The sequence below is a fragment of the Juglans regia genome, chromosome 12 (genome assembly GCF_001411555.2).
Source record: "Juglans regia cultivar Chandler chromosome 12, Walnut 2.0, whole genome shotgun sequence".
Taxonomy (NCBI): domain Eukaryota; kingdom Viridiplantae; phylum Streptophyta; class Magnoliopsida; order Fagales; family Juglandaceae; genus Juglans; species Juglans regia.
In genome coordinates, this window is record NC_049912.1 from 25,493,676 (window position 1) to 25,516,675 (window position 23,000).

A 23,000-nucleotide genomic window follows, 5' to 3' on the forward strand; every position below is an offset into this window, starting at 1 on the left:
CGCAATATTTATATATTCTATGACTATAAATATTATTTCTCTTCTAAAATTTGAATAAAAATTTAAAAAAAGGTTGATCCTTTACATGACTAGAAAGAGGGGCTTATTGAAAACAAGATGAATGCAACCTCAGCATTGTAAATTCATGTGTAAATTTGTGTAGTGAAGTGGTTATTAAAAAAAAAAATTTTCATCAGTCATTATTTATCACCTCACACTTTATATTTTATAAAAAATATTTTTATATCTTGTAAAAAAAATTATAAATATAAAATGTCGAGATGAATAGAAACTTATCCATGGCATTTTTCGGTCATTAATTAGTCCCTCCCTTAATATGGGGGCAATCTATTTTAATTTCATTAATTAGTGTGTGATGTCACACTTTGTACTGTAACGAGAATCTTCGTACTTTATGTTAATTTAATTATTTAACACACATCAATGACATCATCATGTTCCTAATCATTTAGGAGGGTCAGTCGTTTTTCCAAAGCGTTGAATAGCACCACAATCTTAAATCTTTTCACTCCCCTATCACCTCAAAACTATTTTGTTCACGTCTCAATTATTTTTCTACCAAGATATTTTTTAATGTCCAATCAATTAAGTATAGTATACATGTTAAATATTGTATATATATATAAAGTTGGGATTGAATCTTTAAGAGATTTTAATCCCCTCAATGAGGTGTCCAAAATATCTTATAAAGAAGAGTAATGCTATAGAAAAATTATATTCTAAAGTCGTGTGTTATGCACGTTCGGTAAAATGTTTACATGATTTGATTTAAAAGATAAATTATAAAATTTATATATTACAAATCAAATATTAATATTTAAATGTTGTGAATAATATATTTTACAGACCGACTTGAAAATAAAATAATCAAATTTATTTGGCAGAAAAATACAAATTAAGAACTTGTTGAACAAAGTTTGAGATTCTCCCCTACTTTAATCATACATGGACAGGTTTAGCATCTCCATGTCCAAGCTGACCACAAATGAGCATCAAACACACGCCATTTCACTTAACATATTGTATTAGAAATTTCGCCATATCTAAGAAGGCAATTGAATTGAAATTCATGAAATGAAATGATTAAATAATTGAAAATCCGACTTGGATCTATTCACACAAACACATGTATAATAATTTGCATGGTGACCAACCATAACCAAGACCATCATTGGCTCTTTCTCATGTCCCACTCTAATTTTTTTTTTTTTATATATATATCTTAAATATTTTTTTATATATTTAAACAGAGATAAACACAATATTTGAACCGAACAATATTATAGATAGTGTAGACTTTGATATTAAATTTTTTAAAGCCTACCTATATATAGTTTCGGAGTGTTTTTTAAATTATAAAATAAATTTTTTAAAAACTATAATTTAATTCTCTTGTTGTTGGAATAGGATCCTCTCCCTTTCAAAGAAAACGGATAATATTTATCTAGTATGAAATAACATGTATTTTGATCATCATATTGACAAGTGAAATGACTAAAATACCCCATACACAAAGTTCATGAACCGCTGCGACTAAACAAATCATGTGTCTCTTCATGTAATATATAACTCTTCATGTAATATATAAGGATTCGTTTGTTTTTATAAATTATATAAGTAGAGATTAAAATTAAAAATTTAATAAAATATTATTAAAATATATCTTTTAAATAATTATTTTGTTTTGAAATTTAAAAATATTAAATTATTTATTTTATTTTATATAAAAATTTAAAATAAATTATAATAATTAAATAAAATAAATTGAGATAAATTATGAAAACAAACGAATCGTTAATATCCTTAAAATAAAGTTGGGCCAGCACAAGTTTTATTTTTAGCCTTTAAGAAATTCCTCATCTATTTTTATAACAATTAGTACTTGGAAATCCCCGTAATTCACGAGAAGAATTTTTTAAGCTTCTATTTGTAATGTATTTAATTGTGAAACTGTTTGAATAGGACCACCTGTTTTTTTATTTATTAATTTTGATAAATTACATATAGAGGAATTAAAAACAGCACATACAGAAGAAACAAGATGGAAAATTCAGACCTTAATTCCAACTTGTATAATATTTATTCATGAATAAATCTTCTCAACTTCCTCACACTCCATATTCTTTATTTTTTTTAATTTTTATTATTTTTTGCTTTTATCAAATATTTATTATATGAATAATGAATAAAAAATTTGAAATAATTTAAAAAAGAATAAACTCAAAAAAATATTAAATTTTAAAAAAATATAGAATGTGAAGTGTGGTGGAGGTTATGTAGCAGAACTCTTTATTCATACGACATTTGAAATTATTTTAAAACACATGCTTTGCAAAATAGATATGTTTGCAATCACATTGATTCCTTAAACCATAGGCATTGGTACTTAGCTCCCCAAAAAATTAATTTTCAACAATGTATCCTGTTGGGGTTATATTGCTCACTTTGCTCTGTTCAAGCAGCACCACCACGAGGTGTCACGTGACTTATTAAAAAAAATTAAAAATATAAACATAAAAGAGATAAAGAAAACTTAGGGTTTTAATTTTTCTATTTTTTTTTTTTAATTTTTAGATGTCATTTTATTTTGAATAGATTTTTTATTTTTTTAATAAACTAGATGATGACACATTTAATAATGCCAAACAAAATGAACGATATAACTCAGTCGGCGCACTAGCAATACTCAAGCAAAGAAAATAACAAAAGCTAGAAAAGGAGTTGTAGTGACCATGCTGTTTGGTCTCCATCTCAGAAAGTAATTGTTAATTGATTGATGGGTTAGAAAGTTATTGCATCCGATATAAGTTTTCATTAAAAATAAATAAAAATACTTAGGTCAAGGAAAATAAATGAATTTAATTACTAAATTTGTATTATAACGCTAGCTTTTTTCGTAACAAGCAAATCTAATACGTAGTGTGTATATATATATATATAATATTAAAATAAAGTATAAAGAGTCGAGATTCAAATTTAAGATATTTATTTTGATGTTATATATATATCATATCTTTAATGATTTGAAAACCTAATAAATGAAGGGAAGAAGCAAATTCAAAGATATGGGATTAAAAGATACAAGCCATGCTGTGCATGAATGTCATTTTCAGGCCACATGAGCTTCATGAATCATGTGAAACCCAACCCCACAAATGCCAAAAATCGAACAGGAGATCAGCAAGTTGCCTTAATTGGCAAATGCGTAATTAAACTCCAAGCAGTGATTCAACGAGTAAATGGTTAAAATCAATAATTTATAAGAACATTTTAGGAGATGATCACGACAGATACATGTTAGTTATAGTCATAGAATGTATAAATATTACATATTTTTAAAAAAAAATAAAAAAAATAAATCTTATTAAAAATTTTAATTTTTTATATTAATCTCATATTTAAATTTTTTTTTTTAAATAAATATATAACGCTTATATACTCTATAACCATAACCATCATTTCTCTCGGCCAGCAGCCACACTGCATGCAGTCGAATGGTGGTGGACCAGTAGAGACGACGATCCAGTCAAAATATGACCAACCAACTCGATTTATGCAGCCCCACAGCTTTGTCCTGATACATTTAAAATTCAAACAACTTGTACATAAAAATAAATAATATTTAATTAACTTATTGCGGCTGACCTTACGCATCCTGTCATGTCGACGAAACAATCATGATCAGTTGTTCGATTTGCTTATTTCTTTTTGTTCCTTATTTAGGCAATAATTATGAGTGCAGTTTACGTGTTCGGAGGAAAATAATCTGTGTTGATATAATTAATTTTAAGTAATTTTCTATTTAAACGGACGAGATATAAAATTACTTTATTATATATAGTATGATTGAAAAAGATAAAATCTAAAAGAAAATTATACGTATATAATTCTTTTTAAAATAGAGATATTTTAATACATAATTATATAAATAATTGTATAGATATCATTAATCAATTTTAAAATGAAAATGAAAAAAAAAAAAAGATAAGTAGCGTGACTAGAAAGTACGTATAACCCCCCACTGCCTCACCTCGCCTCGCCTATGTATGGCGGGACAGATTATCCCGTCCGTCAAATGCAGGGAGTGGATGGCCCTGCCCACGTCTGACAGTCAAGGTGGGGATGGGGCTAGGATATAGGTTACTCCCGCCCCGCCCTATATAATATATATAACTATATAAATATTTATATATATATATAAAGAGGCATGAAATGAAGAAACGACATCGTTTTGTCATAGACAAAATAACGTCGTTTCGTTATTTGTTAAGATTCACCCCCGGCGTGAGCCCCTCTCTCTCTCTCATTCTCAAATCTCTATTGCTGTCGAAGAACAAACAAACTACGCCGTCGCAATAGCCTTCCGTCTTCATCTTCGTCGCCGAAGGTAATAAACGATGTTAAAGTTTTATTTTTGGTGATTTATGGAATGAAGAATTGAGGAAGGATGAGGTTCAATCGGATATGGAGGATGATATTTTGTGAATTGTGTGTTGTGGAGACTTAATTGTGCATGTGGTTTTAATTGTTGATGATTGATGAACGATGTGTGACTGTGTGTGAATCTGTCCATGTACTTTTTATTTTTTTGGATTTGTATTATGTAATGTGTTTTGAATTTTGATGATTGAATACATGATAGTGAATCATTGATAGTTTAATTTAGAGTTCCAATCCGAAACCCCTAAATTAATTTAGGGTATTTCAAAATACCCTAAATTTAATTTAGATTAAGTTTGAAAACTTTGCTTAAAAAAAAAAAAAAAGATTAACCATACAAGCTGGCTCTTATATAATTTTATATATATATATATATTGCCTACTCGATATCCATTGCATTCACAGCTCTAAAATTCATTTTTTTATGTTTGAACTTTTTTTTTTTTTTTATCACAAAGTTGATATATATAAATATATATATATATATATTTATTTATATGGTTCAAAATTTCAACTCAGAATAGAGAATCAATATAATGAAATAAGTGACTTCCTGTTTTAAGACAAATTTTTTGATACTATTTTCTCAATTTTCATAATCATTTCCCCCATCTTCCATCTTCCAATATATATGTTAATGCTTGGATGTTAATTGTTTAGCATGTTGCTATGTTTGCTATAATTTCAGATTTATTGTTTGTTTGAGTTCATGGATATGCTAGCAGATTCTAGTGCGAGCTCTCATTTCCAGGCCCAATGTACCCCTATCCCTACCCCTACTCCTACTCATATTTCTACTCCTACCCCTACGGCACCTTGCCCTGCCCTCAAGCCTAATAAGAAACATGCTTCCATAGTTTGGGCTCATTTCACCAAACTAGTGGGTGACGATCTCAATCACAATAATCTCCAAGCCAAGTGTAACCACTGTGAGAAAATTTATGAATGTCACTATAGGAAACATGATACCTCACAATTAAATGTGCATTTAGAAGAGCAATGCAAAAAAATCCAATATTAAAATTATTACAAGAGCAGAGCCAATTTAGGCTAGAAATTAGACTTCAAAAAATGTCGGATGAGAGTAGTGGGGGTGCAACTTTGAAGGGGTATACTAAGTATGACCTCGATGAGTGTAGAAGACACCTAGTTCATATGGTCATCATGGACGAGCTACCTTTTCAAGTTAGTTGATAGGAAAGGGTTTCAACCATATTCTTGCTACTTGGAACCAAAGTTTAATATTCTTTCTCACTACACAGTGGCAAAGGATGTAAAAAAATATTTTTGGTCTGGAAAAGAGAAGTCGAGGGGTCAATTTGTTTGCTTCACCACTGATACTTGGACATCGGTCTAAAATTTTAATTATATATATTTGATTGTGCATTTTGTTGATTGTGATTGGACATTTCATAATAAAATTATAAAATTTTGTCAAATCACAAATCATAAGGGTGTGACAATTGGGAAGGTCTTGGAGACCGCAGTAAAGGAGTGAGGATTGATCTAAGTTGTTACAGTCATGGTTGATAATACCTCGTCTAACGATGTCGTATTGGGACATCTAAAGACCTATCTTAGAGAGGCAAATAAAACAATCATCGGTGGTGAGTGTCTGCATGTGAGATATGCGGCACATATTTTGAATCTTATTGTCACTGATGGTTTGAGGGATATTCATGACGCGATTGCTTGGGTCAAGACTGCTATGAGACGGGTGAGATATTTTCCTTCGAGGTTTGAGAAATTCAATGTTGCTGCGAGGTCTGCAGACCTAACATCAAAGAAGGGCCTATGTACTGATATGCCTACACGATGGAATTCAACATTTTTTTATGTTGGAGGCGAACCAAGAATATAAGTTGTCATTTGCATTATTGGGTGATGAAGACATCCAATATGTTAAATATTTTGATGATCACAAGGGATTGGAGAAATCCGTGGATGATGATTGAAAAATTGTATATATTTTTGTAGATTTTTTTAAGTTTTTTTACAAGGTCACTACGACGCTATCTGGAACTTTGTACCCTACATCCCATCAATTTTGTCATCGAATATGTAGGGTAAAAGAATAATTAGATGATATGGTCGCGAGTGGTCACATTAGTCTGCTGGAGATGACATTGATTATGAGAACAAAATACGACAAGTATTAGAGAGATTTTAGTAGGGCTAATATTTTGTTATATGTAGATGTCATTTTTGACCCTCTGTTTAAAGTGGATGGCATGATATTTGGATTGAGCATTGCGTACTGGCAAGCATAAGCAGAGCTTATTGTAGCAAGGGTTCGGAAAACCCTTAGTAGATTATTTGATGAGGCGGGGTGGTAATATTGCGGCACCTACACCTACCCCCCACAAGTTATAGAAACCGAGATTGGGAAAATACCTAGATTGGACTGGGGTGAGAGGTTGGAGCAGACCCTCTTCATCCAGAATTATGTAGAGGTTCAATTAGAGATAGACAGATGCTTGGCAGCGGAACTTCTACCATTTTCACGAGACTTTGATATATTAAGTTGGTGGAAGATGAATGTCGTGAAGTATCCCGTCCTTTGGGAGATAGCTCGCAGTATTTTAGTCATCCTTGTTAGCACCGTAGCCTCAAAGTCGGCCTTTAATACTAGAGGGTGTGTATTATATTCATTTCAAAGTTTATTAGCTCCTACCAGACTTTGATTTGCACACAGAATTGAATCAAGAGAACTTCAATTCATGTTCCGGATGTTATTGAGTATGAGGAGGCCGAGGTCGAGGAGGAGGGTGGTGATCAGCCTGGATCTGGTAATCTTGAGACTTGAATTTCATTTTATAATTTCTTATTTTAATTTATTTATTTTCATTTAATCAGTATTTATTTCAAATTTAATTGTTATAGTGATACATGAGACGGCGTCTACGGCTACCTCCGATGCAGTATGACTTTGTGTATTGGATCCACTATTGCCATGGTGCACAATTTGTCCCTTAATTATTTTTTGCATTTATAATTTTATATAATATTTTAGTATCTAATTATTTTGCTTGTAAGTTTTTTAGTTTTTATATTCTCAATATACATATGCCGAATCCTAATGACCGATCTATGTTCATCTGCCTCATCTTCATCTCAAATTCCAATAGCCCAATATGATATTGGTTAATACTTTTAATATTTTGTATTTTAAATTTTTGTTTCATCTTTATAACTTTATAATTATAATTTGTTTTATTTTTAACTTATTAATATTTCAGGTTTTATAACTTATTAACTTTTATGATCTTGATTTTCAGTCTCACAGTAGTCGACATAACTCACTACTCAGTGAACTCACCGCCATGATGCCACCCCTAATTGAAATGTTATGATTTTGTTAATTTATAATTAATTGTAATGTTGCTACAATAGTTAATAGTATAATTTGTAATATTTATTATTTTTAAATGAGTTTGTAATATTGTAATAGTTTATTAGTTCTCTTAATATGTATAATTATAAATTGTAATAGTTTAGTACGTTAGTGATGATTATTACTTAATTAATTAATACTTAATAGTATTAGTTGAAACTTAGTATATAGTTAATAGTTCTATCTATATATTTTATTTTTTGTTTTTATTTTTTAAATATATTTATTTATTTTAGTTAAATTCTGGATCTAAAGTGACACAAAAACAGATTCTGGACCATTTAGAATCCATATAACTGAATTGGACTGAAGGTCCAGTAGAGGGCGGACAAATGGAGGTCCACCCCCGCACCTCGGGTAGCGGACGGGGTACCCTGCTCCCACATGGACAAGGGCAGGGTCAGGAAAAAATTCCTCACCCCGGCCCATGTGGGGGCGGAGAAGGGGTGGCCCGCCCCTATGGGGCGGATAGCACCCCTACGTATAAGGAAAGAGACAGCTGGTTATAATATCTCTCGGAGAGAGAGAGAGCATACAGGAAGTGACGACTCGACGAATTGTCTGTCTCTAATAATGTCGTTTAGTGGTGAGGCCCAGTGGGGTATTTTTAAATACGAGCATTGCTGGTGAATAATTTAAGAAAGAAAACCCCTCCAAATAGTTTGTCGAATTAATGATTTGGAGAAGGTGGGCTGACGCTGATGGTAGGAGTTTTATAAACGTAAATTTATATATATATATATATAGAGAGAGAGAGAGAGAGAGAGAGAGAGAGAGAGAGAGCTTTCATGTTAAGGGTGTGTTTGGCATCCAGCCACCTAATTAAGCTTATGAAAGGAGCTCTTGATCTACTTCTTGGGGGTGATTTTTGGGTATATATTAAGTGCATGCAGGCAGGCAGGAGTACCGTTAGTTACACAAAGCTACGTCATGCCCCATGCATGCTGTACTGTACATGATAGGCCGGACCCAACGCCATATTCAGAAACTGCAGTCAGGAGCTTTAATTGACATGGGCTGGCTTTGAGAGGCCCGGCCCAATGTGAATGAGGGAGGGGATGCGACATACGAAATTACCATAACGCCCTTAACTTTAAGCAGTTGTCTCTACTCTTGGGGCTGGCGTTGGTTGATGGTTGGCTCCGAGGAGCAGACTTTTGTTCAAAATCAAAACGATCATTAAGCCATAAGTCACCAGCAGAAATGTATTTACTTGGAAAATTCATCCAAAAATTAGGGAAGGGGATGAGAATGGCCCTCCCTACAGAGGAAAATTTCTGATGAAATGCCATAGTGGCTCGTGCTTTCATGTTAAGCATGTAGTAGCATTATCATCAGATACCTCACACTCACCATTGTTGTATAAGCAGTTAGGCAGTCCAGTCAAGTTTAAGCAGACGCAAAAGGAACATGCCCCAAATAATTCAACCCCAGTGCTTAAAGGTCAACGTGAAGAACTTTCTCAAGGCAAACTGATACGATAATGGGCCCAGCCAAATCCCCAACAGCACAGCCTGCACATAACAAAAAAACCATAAATACAGATTAAAACCATGAACTGTAGTCATCTACAGAGATTGATTCAATTTGTTAATAATAAAGATAATCCTAGAAAGCTTTCTTGCCAGGCAGTGAGCTTGCTTACCAATCCACTGCCCGGCTGAAGGACGTAAGAGGGTGGCACCAATCCCTGCCCCAATGGAAGCAAAAACCAGTGAGGCACTACACCTCACAGTAGCACCTGCAACCTTTTTCCCCAGAGCTTTAACTCTTTCTGCTTTATCAAGATCATCATCATTCTCCTCTTCAATTGTAGCACCAAAGTATCTGTAGATTTCAATGCCAACTTGGACAAGCCATGATGCTGCAACCCCTAGAAAGTGTCCTGCATATCAAAATGTGCCACAATTCAATGGGTTAAAAGCTCAAACAATTTATAACAATAAATGGGCATAACACAAATATAAATGGCTTAGGTATGTTTAGTTAAGTGAAATCTTGAGAACAATTGAGAGTTTGAATATAAAAAGGGCTTAGGGTATGTTTGAGAACACAACTTTTGAATTTTATTTTTTATTGGGTTCTGTGAAAATCGATTGTAAAATTTGAATAAGATTTTTTCAAAAATATGTTTGTATCTGGGTTTATGAAAGTGGATAGATAAAGTTAAAAAGTTATTTGAATATACTCTTCCAGTGTGGTTATAGTTTTGACTTTTGTAAAAAGTTGGTTTAGTTTTTGTGCTTTTAACTTTTTACTAAAATCTAGGAAAATGATTGGAAAAAAAGTCAAAATAGAAAATTTTTCGTAGCTCGAAAGATATTTGGTTGAAGTTGATTTTTTTTTTTTTATAAATTTGATTTTTTTTAAAACTTTGTTAACCAAACTTTGCCTTGACCTCTGAAAGTTGTTCTGCTAACACTGAAGAAGTAAACCAATGTAGGCATCCGTCTTTCAGACTTGCGCACAGCAGATTTTGGAACATCTGCACAGACAAAAAAATGTAATCAGAAGGCTGATCAGACCTATACACAACAATCAACATCTCTTCCAGCCATAACTAAACTCATCTCCTCTAGATTGGAGGGAAAAAAAAAAAAGAAGCTCATCTCCTCTATTCTATGTCAAATGTCCACTGATTTTTCTTCTACGTCATATGAATTCTGAAACATGCACATTTGATACATTCAAAAAAAAAAAAAAAAAAACTGAAGTACCTTTCAGGAGTTTCCATGCCATCCTCTGTGAAACATAATGGACAACAATTCGTTCCAGCACTCGCCGAGTGGTTACAACAGTAGTCTATAATGGTATGCAGTAGATCACTGAATTAAGTTAGTCCCTTAAAGGCACATGCTGAATTTCTCAACTTTCTAGAATCATCCGATGCAAAACAACGAAAAAGATGCAGAGCTTTGCAGTACGCAAATATGAGTAACAAGATTGTAAAGTGAGATAATTGGATAAGTGAATTTTATTAGTAGTCACTGTCAAAGCAACCAGAATAACTTGCCGGCACTAGTTAGAGCTAATGGGGTCACTCAGACTAAGAAGCACAAAGACAGAAATCATAATTCATTAAAAAAATTACATTTGAGTATCAAGATATAGTCTTCATTTATCCTACTGGAAAAACAAATTATCCACACAACTGTCTGAAAAAACACAGCATGAGGACAAGATGTGAAGCACATAGAGAAAAAAAAAATTCAGAATGCAACATAACAAAAAGGAACATGCCAAAAGAGATGGATCCACAGACATGTGAGTGCATAAAGAAGAAACAGAAGATCTGGCAAGTTACTAATCTTGAATTCATTTTTCCTACACATCTTTTTTTATAAGTCAGAAGAAAACACACACACACACACACACACACATCTTGCATTGGCTTCTCAATGAAAAGCAACACAATACACAATTGTGTCAACAAATGTTAAATTCCAGAGTGCTAGTAAAATCTATGGCAACTGGCCAAGCAGGGTTTTTTTTTTTCCTTCTAGGATTTCGTATCTTTATATTTTACCACCCACGAGAATTTCTCATGCTTACAAAATTGCTAATGAGAATCTTTGTAAGCACAAGAGCTGAACCCTAAGACGTAATGAAACAGATATAAGAAATATCGATACAACTCACCTCGCGGATGATTTGCTTCATTGATTTTTTAAAAGGAATAACCAAATCCACATGGCTCTCTTCTCGAGTGTCCTGAAGAAACTCATCATCATCCTCCTCCGTGGTTGAATGAGGCTCCAAAAGAGGCAAATAGAACATCAAAAATGACCTTAAGGAAGTCATAGCAAATGCCCTTAATTCGAAAGCTGAGAATAAAGGTTTTAACACTATTTTGTATTCTTTCACTCCGTATTTCAAAGAATCGTGCTGAAAGATATTTGCAGTTGCTCTTCGTATACTGGAAATGTAATCTTCAGAAAATGCTGCTCCAGCATCACAGTGGGCAACTGATATCCTGAATTACAGCATTGAAAGTGAAGTGTACAATAACAAAACCAAGTAGCTTGTTTCAAAAGAAAATGGAAGCAATGAAAAGAATGATGTTGTTTATGAAGTTTAAACTGCATATGTAGTAGCTAATGAGGCAAAATTAAAAATCTGCAAAAGATAAAAGCAGAGACAATTACAACAGCTTGGGGTGGGGAGGGTTAGGAGGGAGGGGTGTCTTTTACTGCTAATCAACCAAGCAGGTATAGATTTGTTTTCGAAAAAGAGAATAACCTTATTTGAGCAGGTCAAAATATGTAGCTTATTTTTTCCGTTTTTATTTCTTATTTCATTTTTGTCACCCAATGCAGCTGAACATTAAGCTACAATGATTTAATCCCAAAGATTTCAGAGAGAACTTAGAGCCACTCCCGTACAAACTATCAATACAAATATAGTAATGATTCATAAAGCAATGCAACCTGCTCAAGAATAAATAAGTGACCCATATCCAACTTAAATTATAGAGAAGCTCTAAAATTTCAATCCATATGAATGAAAAAACACATTACCTACGTTAAAGTACCTGTCGCCACTCAATAATACATAATTTTATATCATACTCATGGTGTAAATATATCCTCGTTCCATTTTCATCCTGTTACAATGCCAACCTTAACTTGTGCTCGTGCCCTTTATGTAGTTCATGGAATCACAGCCATCAAATAAAAGAACCAAGGCCAAGCTTATAGCCTTAAATCAAATTTTAAAGCAACTGAATGGGCAATAAAAATATCCAAATGACTATTGACTATACCCACTTTACAATGCTAACGTTGAACCACGCCTTTGAACTCAAGTAAAATAAACAAGGCAAATTTGATAGGAAAATGATAGTATTCCACTCTTGGGATGATTTTTTCACAAAAGTCGGATTGTCTTGAGTTATGCCTTGTAGATTGGTGGATTTCCTCGCAAGCTGGAGAGGACTACACGGCGATTCAAAGGTAGCGGCAATTTGGAGATTGGTACCAATATGTATGTGTTGGTGTACTTGGAGGGAGAGAAATGCTAGAATTTTCAAAGATCAAGAGAGAACAATGGATGTGCTAAAAGTTTTCTTTTTCAAGGCATTGTTCTTATGGGTGGGGGGGCCATAGTTTGTAACGGACAAAGTGTCCATGACCTTCTTCTTTCTATTGTAACCTCTAGCTAAGCGTTCCTCATGTATACTTCTTGTGTACTTAAGCTTTACCTATTTCTATGAATATAATATCTTTGATTACTAAAAATGTGCCCACTTATATTTTTTTATTTTTTCTTAATGGTTAAAGAAGTAACTATTATAATAAATTTATATATATTTTTATTTTTTTCTTAATGATGAAGAATGTTTAAAAAATGCTTAAATAAATAAAAATAATAATAAACAAAAATCATTTGTAATAGTGTGCCCATTTGATGGGGACATTTGGCAGTTATCCAAATGAAAATACTAGGATAACTACCATTTTCGAAAAACAATAATCTACCGATCAATTGGCCATACCCGCTTCCCTCAAACAAGTCGATACCCAATAGAATCCATAAACAAGTTAACAACCCAAACATTATCAACCAATTGATTACCCCATCCATTCCTCACGCACACAAACATGTTTACACACAGAGTGAGAGAGAGATAGAGAGAGAGAGTACCCGAACAACGCCCTAGAGGCAAAGGGGGTTCCGGCGGAAACGGCGGCGGCAGCTGCAGAGGCCGCGGCGGTGGCCGACAACAACCCATAAGAGTGGAGGCTTTGCCCCGTGTATAAACTTGGTTTTTTCCTCAATAAGTCGAGGACTATAGCTATTCCCGCCATTGTTTTACCTCCTATCTAAAACCAATCACAAAGCTAGGAATTTTCTTATCTTTTAGCATACCCAATAAGGAGAGAAAAGAAGTGAGGCGGAAGATTTCCTGGTATTTCCCGTAAATCTTCTTGGGATAATTACTGGGTTTAGCTCGAGACTGTGTAAGAGATCGAACTACGTATTCCAGACTCCAGAGAATGCGAAGTGAAGGCTTATGGCGCCACGTTGATCAAACAAAGGGAGTAGCAGAGGCGGATCCCTAAATTATAGTCGATTTGTGGTGCTGGCATGGCAATCGGCTTTTTATCAAGGAAAACACTATTCCCACAGAAAATACCGAAATTCTTTACCGAATGTTTTTTTTTAATTTTATTTTTTTAGTTAATGATTAAGTAAATGTTTTTAAATAAATATGTGATTCTTTTTAATTTTTAAAAAATATTTAATTAGTTTAAAAAACTAGTAAAAGAAAAGATAAAAAAAATTTATAGTATTCAGTAGATGATTTTGGTAAAAATCTTTTCTGGACGTAGTAACATTCTTTTATCATGGCGTTTTCAATTTTTAACCTTTTTCTTTTATAAAGAAAAAAATTATATTTTTCTCATTCAAAATTCAAACTCCTGGTTCCTTCCAACTTCATTTTAATGTTGCGTTTAGATATTAAAATGAGATGAGATGAGTTTAATTTATTTATGAATCACATTAAGATGAATTTAACTTTTTTAAATTAAAATGAGTTTAATTTATAGGTTGAAATATATGAAATATGTTGAGATAAGTTTAATGTTTTTTTTAAAAAATGTAAAAAGTAATAAGTTCCATCAATTATTAGTTTGAGATGAGTTGAGTTTGGTTCAACAACTAAATATAGCTAAATCATCAAACTCGTCATTTTATTATTCTCTCAAAAGTTGGCCACTTGAGATAACAAAAATATTGGACCAGACCGAACAAACCGATAGCTACCGGTTAGGTCTAGTCCTTGTGGATGTTCAATCCGATCCGGTTTAGAAAAAATGATGGATTGAAAAAGTTTGGTCTGTCACCCTCCGAACTGGACCGATTTGCATCCCCTACAAACCACTCCATTCTCTTACAACATGATTATGTCCATCGCTTAGAACAAGGCAAGAGTGACATAGGAGTTGAGTATAAAGTAATACCCGTTAGTTGTTAATAATATAAACGAGTTTGTAAGTTTATTTTATGAAATAATTATGTGAATCAAACATTTTTCTTCCATGATATGTTCCTTTTAACAGTCGATTGTTTGGAACCAAGAGTTCACTATAAACAGAATACTGAATAGAATGAAGTGTTTGTAATGCAAGATCGTGCGTCAATTACAGTCAGAACAATCTGAAGAAAGAAATCAGCTGCAAGATGAATAATATGGCAAGTGAGAGTGAGAGCAATTTGAAGCAGAAACTGTACAAATTATATTTTTGGGATTTTATTGGGCCTGAGGTCTTCAAGGATCCCACATTCAGTTTTTGTGACAGCATTCTCGTATCACAGAGTATTATTATTTTGGCTGTACAGATTAGAAACCCCTATATTCCTGGGAGAGCCATCTACTCCGAATATGTACAAGAACACAGCAACCCTTGACAAAGTAAAAACAAACCAAAACAACCCGACTAGCAGCACAGCCGGCCATAGCTCTGATCATTTATGTATCTTCTTCCGCTCTCTCATTATCTTCAGCCCAACATATCTGCCAAAAGAAACCAACTAATTGTCAACATTTTCACTAACATTTCCTTAATTAATGACAACTAAATTTGAAGAAAGAATCTTAAAAATACTATCGATACAAGTGATATTACTATAGTAAGTCAAATTTAAAACATTCCCTTACCGTCCCAACATCAATATAGTGGCCTGAGGATTTGTCCCCGGCGACACTCCAATCGCCGACCCATCAACAACTCGGAGTCCATCGATACCTAAGACCCGAAAGTCGCCATCAACAACCTTCCCCACAACACAGCCCCCATGGTAGTGCCATATGGTACTAACTGTGCGGCGGCAGAAATCTTCCATCTGATGTTGGTTAGATTGGTCAACAGGCAATGCAGGTCCCACAAACCTGAAATCATGACCACCAACCCAGTTCCTAAACTTGAAATCCTCCAAGGACCGGCTCCTCAGCACATCACCAATCTTGCGTGTGCCATTCACACAACGTTCGAGGTCCACTCGGTTCTGAAAATAATTGAATCGAACAATTGGACTCACCCTGACATCTGTTGAAGCTAGTCTCAGTGATCCACATGAAAGTGGCCCAATAATCTTCTCCATGAGAGTAGCCACAGGGAGATACAGAGGGGCGGACGGTGTCTGTATGAATATGGAGCGAGGAGGGGATGCAAAAGGGATGACATTGGAAGCTGCTTCGATGTAAGCCCCGGACTCGGTGATTCCAACCACTTGTATCAGTGAGTGTTCTAGTGGAATTGGTGTTACAAATGAGATGCCATTCCTGGGATTATCGTAAAGGTACTGCCCAACATGAGGAAGATGATGAGCCACCGGAATTCCCCAAGACGATAGATAAGGCCGGGGACCAATGCCACTCAACAGCAGTAGCTGTGGGCTTCCAATGGCGCCAGCAGAAAGGATCACCTCACCTTGTTTGCTTACCATCGCGTGGTGATACCTCCCATGACGATCACGATAAACAACTCCGATTGCTGATTGCCTCGAGCCCGCGCGCCCTGAAGATGAAGCCAGTAGTACTCTTTCCACAGTTGCATAAACGGCAACTTTAATATTAGAAGGTTTTGCATACCTCAAAAGATCGGCTGCAGTGTGTCTCTTCCCAGTTTTGTCGAAAGTCGAACCACCAATCTTGGTTCCCACCAAGTGATCCAAACTAAACCCATTATAGGGATCAACACCAGCTTCTAATAATCCATCTCGAATTGCCGATTGCCAATTCTTGAGCTCTGGTCTAAACACAATCGCCCTCTCAACCCACTCATAGGACTGGTTCACAACTTTGAGATTCCAATGCACACCCGATTTGTGATAAAACCCCGGATCAGCTCGGCTATAGAACCCTGCATTTATCGCACTGCTGCCTCCGAGAACCCGTCCTCGGGCATTGGGGACCCCATCTTCGGATGTGAAGGCTTGGGCAGGGGAGACGAACGCATCGGCTTCCATGAGCGTGGTCAAGAAACCTTCGCGGTTCATCAAATTGGGCTCTCCATAGGCAACACCGCCTCGTTCGAGCACCAGTACCTTGTATTTATGCGACAGTGTTGCAGCCAATGGGCAACCAGCTGTGCCGCCCCCAACAATGATGTAATCATAGTAGTCTTCGGATGGGAGTTCGGTAGCATTGAACATAAACTTGAGGTAACTTGGGTCTGTACAAAAATTGGAGACACAGAATGATGTTAGGCTTTTTAAAGATATATCCATCACTACCTTTTTCTTCATTTCCCCAGCCACCAAACGCAAAATATGAATGGGGAGACAAAATATGGGTTCTACAGAATTACAGGGAAAGAGAATTCTATTTCGGTTAAACAGAAAACTTGAGCAAAACAAAAGGATATTTTGAATAGTTCGTCAAATATTGATCAGAGAATTATAATTTCTTGCCATTTCTTGCACTAATCTCGGCAACCCAACGGAAAGAACGAATTAAGAAAATGAATCGTCTTTTTCAAAGGATGTGCTTTGGCTTTCGGGAAAATTAAAGAAGATGGCCGTCTGTATGAATAGTCAGTCACATGTTCTCTATCCTTTCCGAAATTTCTCGGAAACCAAACAGAAAAAGAAGAATAAGAAGAAAGAGTCACCTTGGTGAGGCGGCTGTAGCGGTAGTAGTAGTCTATCATTAGAAACAACCGCACCGAAGAACATCAAAAGTGAAAATAACCGTAGCCAAAAGAAAATGGGTCTCGCCATTGTTTGGGTCTCTGGGTGTTTCTTGAAGGAGAGAGAATTTTCTTGGTGGTTCTTGTGAATCGAGAGAGTGAAAGAGAGAAGACTGAGTAGCAGTATAAGATAGATATAGTAGAAAGGAAGGCAGTGCCTTTTGGTTAAAGCTTCAGTTGGAGACCGTTATACACCGTGGAAAATGCACAAATCTGCCCCCAAACAATTATCGCTATAATATGAATTGGCAATTATCCAATTCCAAGTCTGGATTTCGACAATTATTCTTCAACTATTCAAAATTATATAATAATATAATAATTTTTTTCTTAAAAAATAAAATACCGCCAAAAAATAAAATTCACAAAAAAGACAAAAGATCTATTAAATCATAAAATACTTTTCAAAAGCTAATTTTTAAAATAATATTTTCTTCATCATATCACCATTATTTATTGTTCAAGTGACGCTGTATTTATTCTTTCTTAAGTATTAGTATTAGATTCATAATTTTTATTTTTAAAATTTAATGAAAAATATATATTTTTTATAAATTCAAAACCTCTCTATCCATAACTACATATTGGATTAGTTATTAGATTCATCAAAATAATAATATAATATTATTTTGTTAATAATAATATTTTTAATTTATTTTTTTATATTTTACAATTATCCTAACTATATATTAATTAATAATTTAATTTGATACTTAAATTATTATTTTCCAATTTAAATATATTGTGGCTCAAAATTAAGAAATAATAATTTAAGTAAATAAAATAATTGTTATAGAGTGTGAATAGTAAGTGTTCAAATTTGAAGATGAAGGAAAATGTATTATAGCTAAAAATTTAACATTTGAGCATATGGTGAATCCAATACCAAGATTTTAAAACTAAAATCATCAAATTTTGAAGATCAATGCTGGATGAATCAGTGAATCATGCCTTTCGCTATTTAGATGACTCTTCTCATTCGAGATTATCGAGAGATTTTCTCTTAATCAATAGTGTGTTGGAGAAGCCAGGGAAAATGAGTTGGACCAAGAGGTCATGCCTATGCCTCTTCTTTATCGATAGGATTTCGATCATCATTTGCAGTCTCCAATGAATGAGACAAGGGGGAGGCACCAAGCATGTTCTATCCTCGACCTCCATCCTGAAGGGCCAGGATGAAGACTTCGAAGGACGACTAGATCTTCTCCTATCATCTTTTTTACCTAGAATTTATTTTTTATTCTTAATTTGAGGAGGTGATTGTCAAAATTTGTTATTTAGTACTCGTTCGGATCTTAATATATGTAAATAATGGTGAATTAATTTGAATTAAGATATTTTATTATATTCGAAAAACGAGAGATAAAAAGTTGAATAAAAAGTATTATAAAATTAAAAAATTGTTTGAATATAATTTTTTAATATTTCTCTTTTGAGATTCAAAAAATTGTATTATTTTTTATATTTTATTTAGAAAAATTGTAATAATTAAATAAAAAAATTAAATATTTAAAATTACAAATATTTTATATTTAAATGATATTTGAAAAAAAATATATAAGAATACTTAAGAATATCATATAATACTTGTGATTCTAAAAACACCCATTGGAGTGATTGCATTATGATATACATCATATATAGCAAAACATACACAAACACTTTTCAAACAATAAAAATCTCAGAAGTAATTTTCTTGGAGACGCGTTACCTCTACTTTCTTAGCAAACAAAAACCAGAACAACTTTCACAAAATTAACAAAACTATTTCATAAAATCTTATTCCAAAGGACCAAATATATTGTTAATGGATTTTATCGTTTTCAAACCTCAATAAAAATATGAGTAATACTAGATACAATTATAAGTTGTATAAATACCTCACACTCTTTTAAAAAAAGAGTGAGATCTATTATTAAAAAATTAATTTTTTTTATATGAATTTCATATTTACTCATTTTGTTTAAAATGAGTATGCGGCGTTTGCATACTCAATGACTGCAAATATAATTTCTTTAAAAAATATATTTAACAACTTTTTTCAATCTAAACATGTCTTTAATAAATTTCATCAATTTTACAAAATTTTGTAAAAAATCGTTTTTAAATTAAATTTTCAAAAATTGTACATATATATGATAACAGATACACCCACAATTTTTAGATAGGTTCATACTCAAAGGGAAAATATTCTTACTATACATGCATTGTTCACTTTCGAAAAATACCTTCATGCCCCACTCATTTTTCTAGATATATTATTAGCACATGAAATACAAAATACCATTATCTTATTTTGTTGATGTGATTATGTTTAATAACTATTCAATTAATTATTAACCTCGCTTGTTGACACATATAAGATGAGATAATATAAAAATTAAAAGTTTAATAAAATATTATTAAAATTTTTTAATATTATTTTTATTTTGATTTGAAAAAATTAAATTATTTATTATATATTATATAAAAATTTTAAAAAATTATAATAATTTGACGAGATTGAGATAAGAAAAATGAAACCTAAGACTATGAAATATAAGAGTTATTAAATATTGCCATGGAAAAGTGGACCAAGAAAGAAAGTGGATTGCATTTTCTTCTCTTGAACCATCTAGATTTCCTTTTTTTTATTATATAAAAAATTTATATCAACTACTTGAGATGAAAGTATATATTTTTTATAAATAAATATGTCAACCTGAACCCGTGTGAAAAGAAGTAATGTCGAATGCGTAAGAGTCATGTATTTTTAAAATATATATATATATCTATTAAAAAATTAATTTTTTTATAAAATTTCATATTTATTAATTTTTTTAAAAAAAATATAAAAGAGTTACATATTTTATAACTACGAATATCATTAAAAAACTTAACCTATATTCAGCCGTCATTTTCAGTTCCCATCAGAGAAATTTATAAAATTGCAATATACGTGTATTATATTAACTTACCTTCCACCTTAGGAAAAAATAAGGTACCTTCCACCGTAGGAAAAAAAAGCCAGAGGTCTTGAGCGCCACAATACTGACGCGCGTTTAACCAAAACCTAGTGTCCCGGGAGCTGGTCCTCCACCCCAGTCCAATCTCATTAGAGTGTACCCCACACTCTCTCTAAGCAGCGTGAGTTCCATCCCCACCCATTCTCAACGCTTCAACAAATCTCTCTCTCTCTCTCTCTCTCTCTCCCTCTCTCGTCTTCCATCTTCCAAGAGCAAGAAGATTCTCTCTATACAAAAAGTCGTCGTCGTCGTCGTCGTCGTCTTCTTCTTCTTCTTCTTCCTCTTCTTCTTCTTCTGCTTCTCCTTCTCCTCTCCCCTGGATGAATTGATACAACGAATCAATAACCGAACTTGTTTTTTCTTGGTCCATCCAATCTAGAACAAGAGGAAAGATCAAGGTCTGGAAGAACCAATTAAATGTTCTTGACGACGATTTCGTCTTCTTCCTACTTCTGTTAGGTTCGATTCCATTGAACGGATAGAAGGATCTTCAAGAAGTAGGAAGTTGTAATTGGTTGATCAGAGCCATGAGACCGGTCCAACCCCCACCTGGCGTCGGCGGCAGTGGCAAGCGAGGGCTAAAGGCACGTAGGCGGCAGGACCTAACCCTACCCCTTCCACAGCGGAACCTATCACTAGCCGTCCCTCTCCCTCTACCCCCATCCTCCTCTAATTCTTCCGCTAACTCGGGCTCGTCGTCGAATCACTCTAACGGCTGCAACACGATCCACTTCTCGGAGCTGGAGCGAGCCAACCACATCGGGAGCGGTAGCGGCGGCACCGTCTACAAAGTGATCCACCGCCCCACGGGCCGCCTCTACGCCCTCAAGGTCATTTACGGGACCCACGAGGACTCGGTGCGCCTCCAGATCTGCCGTGAGATCGAGATTCTCCGCGACGTCAACAACCCCAACGTCGTCAAGTGCCACGACATGTTCGACCACAACGGCGAGATCCAGGTCCTCCTTGAATTCATGGACGGCGGCTCCCTCGAGGGGAAACACATCCCCCGCGAGTCCGACCTCGCGGATCATGCCCGCCAGATACTCTCCGGCCTCGTCTATCTCCACCGCCGTCACATCGTCCATCGCGACATCAAGCCCTCCAATCTCCTAATCGACTCCCAAAATCATGTTAAGATCGCCGATTTCGGAGTCGGTAGGATTCTCGCGCAGACTATGGACCCCTGCAACTCCGCTGTGGGGACCATTGCGTACATGAGCCCCGAGAGGATTAACACGGATCTAAACCACGGCCAATACGACGGGTACGCGGGTGATATTTGGAGCTTTGGGGTGAGCATCCTGGAATTTTATATGGGGAAATTCCCCTTCGCAGTTGGGAGGCAGGGTGATTGGGCCACCTTGATGTGCGCCATTTGTATGTCCCAACCACCCGAGGCCCCGCCCACAGCTTCCAGAGAGTTTCGGCACTTCATTGCCTGTTGTTTGCAGAGGGAGCCGGGTCGTCGCTGGACCGCCTCGCAGTTATTGACGCATCCTTTCGTTATGCAGAGAAACCACACCCAAAGCCAGGTTCATCAGAATCTCCATCAACTTTTACCTCCTCCACGCCCGCTTTCTTCTTAGTCTTCTTCTCTTTTCTTTCATTTTTGTCTTTTTTGTTACTCGAAGAATGATAAAGATTTTGTGTAATTTTGATATGATGGGTAAGTTTGATTTTTAGGAGCAGAAATTTGGGTGGAGAACTGGGCGTGTTTCTAGTTTCAGTCGAGCAATCGCAATCTCAACCATTTTCTTTGATAATGTTTAATAAAAATGGAAAATCTGGAACTGAGGAGGCCCAAGTTTTATCGATTTTTTTCTTCAGCCTTTCTATTATGCCCTGAGATTATTATTAGTATAAGATTAATGTGAAGTGTTTTTGGAATGTATCGATATTAGAACCATACTGTGGAACACCGAACGTGTTATCGATATTATTGCACTGAGTATCACTTTTTGGGTGGTGGATATTTACCTAGGAATGGAAGGCAGATGAGGGTGCACATATTTACTAGTTTTTCCCGGATACACTACTTTTGGAGACACATGCATGGGCCTGTTTTACAGTACTTCCACAAAAAGTTGCATATCATTGGTCTTTGCTAGCTCTCTTTTTTATTGATTCTGAAGTTTGAGAGAAATGATGACAAAGATCAACCACATCCAATCTATATTTAGGAACCCGACGTTAATGTAAGTAAATTAATGAGCTAAAAGATTTGGTAGGTTTTTAAATTTGTAAGGTGAGTTTGCATCCAAGTCATGTCCCTGTTCCTTCTTTTATTATTACTCTCTCTCTCTCTCTCCCCTCATACATTGGATATGTGAGAGTGAGGGGGTTGGGATAAAGGAGTTTACTATGTCGGATTAAATTATATTTGATCACTGTCTTGTGCTAGGCTCATTTTATATATTTCTTTCTTTCTATTTATTTCAAGTC

At 34.6% G+C, this 23,000-nt stretch overlaps 3 protein-coding genes across 4 annotated transcripts; 1 reads left to right on the plus strand and 2 right to left on the minus strand.

Annotated features, from left to right (window-relative positions):
* Positions 1-8,875: 8,875 nt before the first annotated feature.
* On the minus strand, positions 8,876-13,989 carry LOC109004999. Its single transcript, XM_035683902.1, has 6 exons — positions 13,499-13,989; positions 11,495-11,828; positions 10,573-10,657; positions 10,254-10,340; positions 9,501-9,740; positions 8,876-9,369 (listed from the first exon to the last, which is right to left on the minus strand). The coding sequence occupies exons 1-6, from the start codon at positions 13,660-13,662 to the stop codon at positions 9,293-9,295; spliced, it is 987 nt and encodes a 328-aa protein (XP_035539795.1). The 5' UTR covers positions 13,663-13,989; the 3' UTR covers positions 8,876-9,292.
* Positions 13,990-15,072: 1,083 nt separating this feature from the next.
* On the minus strand, positions 15,073-20,594 carry LOC109004998 ((R)-mandelonitrile lyase-like). Of its 2 annotated transcripts, none has more exons than XM_035683592.1 (3): positions 20,508-20,594; positions 15,519-17,034; positions 15,073-15,374 (listed from the first exon to the last, which is right to left on the minus strand). In XM_035683592.1, exons 2-3 carry the CDS (start codon positions 17,012-17,014, stop codon positions 15,326-15,328), a joined length of 1,545 nt encoding a protein of 514 aa, XP_035539485.1. In that variant the 5' UTR covers positions 17,015-17,034; positions 20,508-20,594; the 3' UTR covers positions 15,073-15,325. The 2 variants fall into 2 exon arrangements, with proteins under 2 accessions (XP_035539485.1, XP_018839283.1); XM_018983738.2 differs by lacking the exon at positions 20,508-20,594 and adding an exon at positions 17,473-17,759.
* Positions 20,595-20,679: 85 nt separating this feature from the next.
* Positions 20,680-22,393, plus strand: LOC109004997 (mitogen-activated protein kinase kinase 5-like). The gene has a single exon (XM_018983737.2). It carries the CDS (start codon positions 21,083-21,085, stop codon positions 22,142-22,144), a length of 1,062 nt encoding a protein of 353 aa, XP_018839282.1. The 5' UTR covers positions 20,680-21,082; the 3' UTR covers positions 22,145-22,393.
* Positions 22,394-23,000: the final 607 nt, after the last annotated feature.

Excerpts from the sequence above, each read along its gene's own strand:
- LOC109004999 (XM_035683902.1), bottom strand. The coding sequence starts at position 13,662 with ATGGCGGGAATAGCTATAGTCCTCGACTTATTGAGGAAAAAACCAAGT. Across the intron at positions 9,741-10,253 it reads TAGCAGAACAACTTTCAGAG|GACACTTTCTAGGGGTTGCA; the intron begins GTCAAGGCAAAG and ends TTTGATATGCAG. Across the intron at positions 9,370-9,500 it reads TTCAGCCGGGCAGTGGATTG|GCTGTGCTGTTGGGGATTTG; the intron begins GTAAGCAAGCTC and ends TGTTATGTGCAG.
- LOC109004997 (XM_018983737.2), top strand. The coding sequence starts at position 21,083 with ATGAGACCGGTCCAACCCCCACCTGGCGTCGGCGGCAGTGGCAAGCGA.
- LOC109004998 (XM_018983738.2), bottom strand. The coding sequence starts at position 17,581 with ATGGCGAGACCCATTTTCTTTTGGCTACGGTTATTTTCACTTTTGATG. Across the intron at positions 17,035-17,472 it reads GCTACAGCCGCCTCACCAAG|ACCCAAGTTACCTCAAGTTT; the intron begins GTGACTCTTTCT and ends ATTTTTGTACAG. Across the intron at positions 15,375-15,518 it reads ACTATATTGATGTTGGGACG|ATATGTTGGGCTGAAGATAA; the intron begins GTAAGGGAATGT and ends TTCTTTTGGCAG.